Source organism: Cebus imitator, unplaced genomic scaffold (assembly GCF_001604975.1).
Source record: "Cebus imitator isolate Cc_AM_T3 unplaced genomic scaffold, Cebus_imitator-1.0 Scaffold41, whole genome shotgun sequence".
NCBI lineage: Eukaryota > Metazoa > Chordata > Mammalia > Primates > Cebidae > Cebus > Cebus imitator.
Window position 1 is genome coordinate 9,974,262 of NW_016107356.1, and position 8,613 is coordinate 9,982,874.

General features: G+C 44.3%; 1 protein-coding gene across 1 annotated transcript in view; it reads right to left on the minus strand.

Annotated features, from left to right (window-relative positions):
* DSCAM (DS cell adhesion molecule) overlaps positions 1-8,213 on the minus strand; it is a 103,062-nt gene extending 94,849 nt beyond the window's left edge. Inside the window, exons 1-2 of the mRNA XM_017526279.2 lie at positions 8,162-8,213; positions 6,720-6,875 (exon numbers count right to left, since the gene is read on the minus strand). Coding sequence (XP_017381768.2) covers positions 6,720-6,875; positions 8,162-8,213 — 208 coding nt within the window. The remainder of the gene's footprint in view (positions 1-6,719; positions 6,876-8,161) is intronic.
* Between the last annotated feature and the right edge of the window lie 400 nt (positions 8,214-8,613).

Consider the following 8,613-nt stretch of genomic DNA (forward strand, 5'->3'; position numbering starts at 1 on the left):
TTTTTGTATTTTTAGTAGAGAAGGGGTTTTACCAAGTTGATCAGGCTGGTCTCAAACTCCTGACCTCGTGATTCACCCAGCTCAGCCTCCCAAAGTGCTGGGATTACAGGCATGAGCTACCACACCCGGCCTGGCTTCTGTTTTTACTGTTGAATTATAAGAGATAATTCATGTAAATGATTTGTTTATGGTTCTATATACAGTAAGTACGAAATAAATTCTAGCTATCATGTCTAATAACCATCCTTATGTCCTTAGATTATATGTCACTAAGTGATACGAGCTGTACTTTGTGATTCAATGGTGAATTACAAACACCAGACACGGAGCGTTGCAGAAGGATGTAGTAAAAGATGGCTTACATCTGTCTGGGAAGTATTTTCTTGAAACATTCTTAATAATCACATTCCATTTTGGTAAGGAGTTTTTCTTTAGAGGTCAAGACAAGCTTGGCAAGTTTTCATGAATTCCTGGGCTCTGCAGAGAGAAGTCCTGCATGCAGGTTTAATTGATTGCAGTAAAGAATGTGGCCTTCAGAGAATTCTCTTCTGCATTCCTCCAATTTGCCCGGACCTCCCTTCTGAGCTGCAGAGGCTCCTGTGTCTCATGTGTCCAGTTGCCTGAGATGTCTCTACCAGGTGTCACACAGGCACCTCAGTCAGGCCGACGTAGTCACAGAAGGACTCAGCGTCTTCTATCCAAACGTGCACTCTTCCTGCCCCGTCTCAGGAAAGGGCCCTGCCATCTTCTCAGTGGCCAGAACCAGAAACTGGAGTTCTCTTCCCACTGTCACTTGACGAGCCCTTTGGAGGTCCACATGGACATGACCGGGTAGTGGTTGGACTCTCCGCCTGACTCGATGGTGCTCTGCAGTGCTGGGCACCTGAACGTGGTCTGCTTCTCCCACCCTGAGCCCTTGGGGTGTGATGGTCCAGGGCCTTGGGATGCCCCTGTCTGGACTTTTCCCCCACCCTCTGCCTTCTTCCTGGCGACCCTTACTCATCTCTGATGTTCTAGTATGTGTCATTTCCTCCAGGAAGTCTTCCCTGATCACCAGCCTAAGTCAGGTCAGGGCCTCCGTGTCTCTCTCAAGACTCTTCATCACTGCACTTGACACAATCCACTCAGGAATGATCTATCAACATCTGTCTCCCCCACTAGCTTGCAAACCCCGGCATGGCCATCCTGTTTCTCTGCATCTTTAGTTCCTGGGCCAGTGTCTGGAACATACCAGATCCTCAATACTGATTTTCCAAGAGTTGAAAAATAACTTCATTTGTGTCTGTGTGGTAGGCAGGATTCTACAATGGTCCCTAAGATCCTTGTCATCTAGTGTATGTGCCTGGGTGGTTTCTTCCCCTTGAATGGGGGTGGCACCTGTTATTATGATGGACAGATCCTTCCCATGGGCAGGTTGTGCCATGTGGCAAAGGTGAAGGGCTTGTGCAGGTATCATTGAGGTCCCAATCACTTGACTTTCAGTTAATGAAAAGGAAAGTTTCCCAGTGGGTTAGGTTTAATCAGATGTGTCCCTTCGAAGAGGAGATGTCAGAGGAATTGGAAGCCGTGTAAGGCTTTCCTACTGGCCTTGAAGGAGGAAGCTGCCATTCTGCAGGGGTGTGAAAGGGAGTAACAGGCAGCCTCTGGAAGCTGGTGACTCAAGTCCACAACCAGGAAAAATGATTCCATCCATAACCCGTGAGCTTGGGAGGCTCTGAACTCAGATGAGGGCACAGCTGCAGCCCATACCTTGATTCACCTGTGGGACCCTGAGCAGAAGACTCAGCTCAACCAGACCTGGATGCCTGACCCTTGGAAATCATGAGATAATATATTTGTGTTGTTTTAAGGTAGTAAGGTCATAGCAACCTGTTCCACAGCACAGATAATAAATACACGTGGGTAAGCCTTCCAGTAACATATCTTAACGTAAAGTATCAAAATCATTTTTCTGAAACAGTATTGCCTTGGTTTGAAGTATGAATATCAGACAAAAGTCTGACTAAACACTACACAGACACTGCAGTCAGCTTCATTTTTTTTCACCACCATTTTTCTGGTCTTAGTAGACAGCCACAGGCAGATGTGTGTGTGTGTGTGTGTGTGTGTGTGTGTATGCACGCACATGTGCACGCACACACATTCAGGTACATATGTGGTACACCATGGTAGGCAGATCCTTCTGAGACCCCCACAACTCTTCAGTGGTCTCTCCGTGCAGTGCAGATGCTATGTTCCTGGAGGAGCATGTCACGTTCACAGTTGTCATCTCACCAAGCAATGTACACATGTCCCCTTTCTCTTCCTATGTCCACAAGACGCTGGTATTTTTAGCCTTTCCTCTTAATAGAGCAGGAGTTTTCAAACATTCTTTAAATGTTTCATTGATCCTTTAACCTAAACATCATGTAGAAACCCAGCACATAACACAAATGGGAGTGGGGTGGCTCTTGAGGCAGGGATCAGAAAGAGAAGATCCCACTGGGCCTCTTGCTTACCACTGGGTACCACCCAAGAACACTTGGGTTATATAAGAACCTACTTTGAGAACCACTGCAGCAGAAGGAGTTTGGAAAGCCACTTGGTAGAATCTCTTCTGGGACATCTTGGCTGTTGTGTTGCTGGCATACCTGCTACTGCACAGGGCACACTGTCATAGGCTGTAGAGCCCCGAATCCTACGCAGTGTTGATTGGCAGTACTTCCCAGTGTCTACTGAGGGACAGCGCTGCTGGTGGCTATGCAAATACAACATGCAATCTACCCCCTTTCAGGTGGACCGAGGCGTGGCAGCATCATCACCCCAGCACACGTGCGCAGGCACACACTATCCATGTCTTCAAAAATATGTACAGCTTCAGGTACGGTTGGTCAGAGGATTTGGAAGTATCCAAATGTCAGCTTATTTGTTTGGATCCCCTTAGCTCTACTTTCAGCTCTCCTCCCAGTGAGATTGTTAATTGACGGTGGGCAGGGAGCAGAGATTACATAGGACACCTGCTGCTGGCCCTCTCCATGTGCTTTCAGGGTTATGTGCATTAGTGATGTGTTCAGTAAATATTTGAACTTAACTATCTCTATTTACACATATGCGAAGCTTACTCTTGTGTAAAGGGATCAAGGCTGAAAGTAGCTTTTGCCTGCAGAGTGAAAATAGCAATTGGAAGATTAATAGATTGCACTTTGTTTGTGTTCTCTTTTCTTACGGCTTTGCTCAGATTATAGTATTGGCAAATAAAATGGCATTAGGATTTCACAACTGTTTTAGAAGTCAGAATTAGCTGTTCTTGTGCTCAAAAACAGAAAGCCAGATCACCAAGTCATCCTTGTGTTTCTGCAGCAATAATAGGGGTACAAGTTCTCACTGACTGAGCAGTCCTGGAAAGAGAATGTGGACTGTGAGCAGTTGTCACAGACCCCAAAAATATGTCCATGCACCTGAGATTATGTTTATGGATAAAACACCATATCCATGGCCTTGAGACTCTGACCACAGACATGAGAATGTGTCCATGCACCTGAGACTATAGTTACGGATAAAAGACTGTGTCTGTGGCCTTGAGATTATGACTGCAGACAGGAGAACATGTCCATGGACATGTGAATATGTCTGTGAGCCCAAGAATCTTTAGATAGAGGCTGGGAATCTACTTAAAGCACAGACTTATTCTCTAAATAAACATTTCTATTGCAAGTAAATTTTTGCCTTTATGAGTGGTTAAGTTTCTTTTTTTAGTGTGACCAGTGACCTAACAACACAATTTAAGCCTCCAGGCTCCTTAGACTAGGAAGACTGGTGCAGGACGTGTGTCTGGCAGAGACCAACTGAATCGGGTGCTCACTGTTAATGTATTCATCTTGCTTTGCTTGCAAGAACATTGATAAACACTAAAACTTCAACCTGTGCCTAAACTAGTGTCTCATTGAGAAAGAACTGAATAAATGTTGGAAATTATGATTTTACTGGAAATCTATCTGTATTTTACGCGATTTAATTGAAATTGCAAGTGTAATCCAAACTTCAAAATTACGAATCTTTCTCATTGACATATAAATAGGATCTGTAGTCTATTCGACTAGGTATTTGTTCTCTGACAATTGGCCTTTGTTCCTTCTTCCAATCAGACAAATATAATTATATTTAATTCTGTAAACTGATGAAATGTCTAATTATATCAGGTGTTGAGTCTACGAAAAAGTGGTTGGCACAATTCTTCATCATTTCTAAACTATAGAATTTTACATGTGAATCGGGGAGATAAACTCATATTATGCTAGTTTTTCCTCTTCTTCTGCCCAATCTCCACTCCACCTTTTTGTTCCCCCCAGAGACAGAGTCTTTCCCTGTCACCCAGGCTGGAGTACAGTGGTATGATCTCAGCTCACTGCAGCCTCTGCCTCCTGGGTTCAAGTGATTCTCCTGCTTCAGCCTCCTGAGTAGCTGGGATTAGAGGTGGCCACCACCACACCTGGCTCATTTTGCATTTTTAGTAGAGACTGTTTCACCATGTTGGCCAGACTGGTCTCAAACTTCTGGCCTCAAGTGATCCACCACTCCACTTTTTGAAAACGCAGACTTATCCTAAAGAAATATTGACACTCCGTTCTGCATAGTCCCTGTCCTGTACCACCAGCAAAGTGGGATCCATGGTGTCCCCCTTGGGGTAACTGGGGCTCCCAAGGCAGAGTTTTTCACAGTCAATCCCAGCTCTATATACTATCAGCACTGGAGACAAAAGCAAAGCATAATTGATAGACAAAGTAGACCTTGAGCTTTGGGGTCAAGTTTTGAGAGAGAACTCTACGATTCTTAAAACTAGAAGACAAATTTAAAATTGATGTAAACTTGTGAGTTAATAAGGATCTGCCAAGTGCCTTCCCTTTTTACTGGAATTCTGTACATTCTTCTAAGAATGCAGATGTAAAACATCTTGTGGCTGATCAGTTTGCTCTTTAAATAATTATTCCAGTGACATTTGCATTATTGCCTAGCAACGTAAAAAAGAATATTTCATCCCTGCTCTGAAGGGGTAGAGGGCAAATAATCAAATATTGAGCATCAGGAAGCAACCCACTCTGTGGCAAGCAGGTGTTTTCAGGTATCACTTTAGTCCTCATACATTGGTTCTGTGCAGTCTGATTGCTACAGCAGGTTGTTCATGAGGACAATCCAGTTCAGAGAAGCGTAGCTGAGGTGCCCAAAGTCCCACAGGCAGCAGGTGACAGAGCCAGCACTGGCACAGCTCTTTGTCTATTACATTTAAAAAAGTTAAATTATGGCTGTCTTCACTCAGGACTTAGCTTTCTAGATATCTCTATTGATGTGTGACTTCCTAATGGCATTACATTTGAATCATAGATTTCCCTAAATAATCCAATTTCTTAGAGCAGAACTGACTGACTCCTGCACATTCCCCAGAAGAACTACCTGTGCATTTTAGAAAAAACTAAAGCAAATGAGGATTAGTTTGGGTGTAGACATTATAATATGAGAAGGGCTGCAGAGGCAGCAAAAGCACCAGGTGAGGGTGGATGCCTGGGGCTGCTCGGGGAGCAAGGCCTGGCTTGTCAAGGTGACAGCAGAGAGTGAGGTGGAAGATGGCAGGCTCAGAACAGCAGGGAGTCGTGGTCGGGGCAGAAAGGCTGAAGAGAAGAGCCCATTGTGGCCTCTGAGCAGGTCTTCCTTGCTTCTATCAGAACAGATATGGGATGGAATAGTAGCATTTTTGATTCTCTAGCAGCGGGAGAGATGGCACAGACCTCAAACCTGCCCATACATGGGAGGCGATCAGCAATCGCTAGCAGCTCTACTATCCCTATACTGTCTGGGGAACAGAGTCCTGGCAAGGAGACAAAAGTTACAGAGCCAATCCAGCACAGCATTTAGGTCTACCAATGTCTCATCTCAACATATACTTCTGTGCTGGAATATTTTGGGAAGGTTCTACATGAGTGTCAATTTCACATCAGTTGTTCCTTCCTTTATTAAGGTGGAGGCTACTTTTCTCATGACCCCTGTAGTATTCATCGGAACTCATTTGTTCCTTAAACAGGCATGGATAAGGCCCCTCAGAGTTTCCCTTAAAATAATGCAGAATCTTTGTTGTATGGTTTTTGTAGATTTGGGTAATAGCCACACCACCAAATAGAAACTTTAAGGAACAGCAAGAATTATTGTTGTAGAACAAAATAATTTAGTAATTTAAATTTTTACTAAATCACCATGAATTCTTGTAAGAATTTAAAAAAATCGACATGAAGTTCTCAAATTAAGGACTTATTCTAAAGTGATTCAGCTGGCAAAGAATAATAGAACTTTAGCCTGTACATAATTTTCAAGAAGTGGAAGGACAGATTTAATCAGAGCTTACGCTAATAGCTGAAGAGCCACTAAAATTATTCTAACAAGATACAAAACAGGTATGGCAATTATTACAGCTCCGGGATAAAACGAATTTCTATTTACAATAATACTTGGCCAAAAAATAAAACAAAAAAAGAAAGAAGAAAAAATATAGAGGAAGAAGAAGCAATGGATTAGATACATCAAGCAAAGGCAAGAGAGAAAATTAACGCTCTGAATTGCACTGGGATATTTTGGGAGGATAGCAAAGGTTTTCCCTGAGAATAGCCTGATGAACTGTAGGCTAAGGCAAGTGAGCTGTCCCTGACCCAGCCCTTCCAGCAATTGCTGGGACCCACCGTCCACCCGTTTCTCACCATCCTCTTTGGTCCGGGTGAAGATCTGCTCACTCCTGACCCCATCTCCTGCACGGGTGAAGGCCAACACCTGGATGCTGTAGTTGGTGTACTTTTCCAGCCCGTCCAGCTCCAGGGAAGGCTGTGTGGTGGTGATGTTTTTAATCTCACCCAGCTCTGGAGGACAAGGGAAAGAAAACAAAATTCCACTACTGAGCCCATTTCTGCGTGTTTTTCCGCGCCATCCCCACGACTGTCCCTGTGCCATGCCATCACCCAGCTATCATCTGGACGCTGGAATTCCTCAAAGGGACTATGCACAGTCATCCTTTGAGCTCATGGTGCCATGTGGCCCTTCAGAAAGGATCATTCACACCAAACTACTCCAGAACACGAGGCACAACATTAGTCTGGAAAACAAAGCAATTCGCTCCAAGTTAAGGGTTACCAACCCAAGGCCAGCACCAGGGCTGCCACTCAGCCTTCAGCAGGTGCTGATGAGCAATGTCCCCTGCACCCCACAGCAGCACCCTTAGGACCACACACAGGCACCACACCACACACTCTACAGCTCCACTGCTAACTATTTGCTAGGAAGCTTCTGCAGGCTGAGGGGTTTTATTTTTATTTTAAACAAACTCTACTTTAACATACATGTATTTTTAAGCACCTAACTTCATCTCAAATATCTGATCTACCCTCTTTAGCAAGTTTCAAGTTTATAAGACAGTAATTTTAACTATGGTCACCACTTTGTACATTAGATCTCCAGAACCTATTCATCTTGCATAACTGAAACTTCGTATCATTTGGGGGTAGGGGAAGAAAATGGCAACTATGTGGGAAGGTGGACATGCTGTGAATTAGATTGATTGTGGCGAGCATTTCACATTAGATACAAATGTCCAAATAAGCTGCATGCCTGAAATATATACAATTTTTATTTGTCGATTATACCTTAATAAAGCTGAAAAGACAACATATTTAAATTGAAAAAAAAAAATACACCTGAGCTAAACTGAGTGGCTCAGCAAATCCCTCTTTTTACCTGGAGTGAACTCCTTGCAGCTTCAATCCTAAAGTGACATGCCCATGTGTCAGAAACTTGGTGTCAGCTAAAAATGCTTCACTTTCAAGAGTGGGATCCACTAATAATATTCACAGGTGGAACACTATGCACTGTCATCTCTGGCATATTATACACGGCAATTTGAGAAAACTTACAAGTGATGTGCTAAGTACTTCCATGGTGTTCGGCTGATGGCTTTTGAAATGAGTCACCTTCAGAGCGTGAGAAGGGCCTGAGAACTGTTCCCCTTGGGGAAGGGGCTGTCAGTGGCCCGTCGGTACCCAGAGCAGGCCGGTTACCCCAAGAGACCAGCAGGTCCGGGAGTTCCTTGTTGAACAGATCTGCTTTGGCTACATTTGGAGAGCAATCCCAGCTGCTTGTCAGTCCCTCTCACCGTCCCTTGCCTCCGTACAGGGAGTGGACGTGGCGTGGATGCCCGCCTTCATGCCTGCACTATGCTATCCTAAGTACAGATAGTAACTTATGCAACCAGCAGTGTCATTCAATGACTTTTGCAGCCCATTCATTTTACAGACAAGGAATTCAAGGGACAGAGAGGTTCAAGGAGCTCAGCACAGCGGCTGAGGACATGGGCTGCGGATCTGAGCTGCTCTCCTCGGTCGCTCTGGGAAAACGCAGAAAGTGGGCTGAAAATGGAGGCACCCACGAGCTGTCGGGTTGGTCGCAGTAAACGGGCTTTTGCTTTTCACCTGCCTGGTTTTTCCTTCCTGTTTGTGGTTTTTATTTTCTCTTGTGTGTCCTCGATATTGCACAGAATTCACAAATGCGTAGCCACATATTTTGTGATTATGATGACTGTGGAATGCCTTTTGTTCAATTTAATTT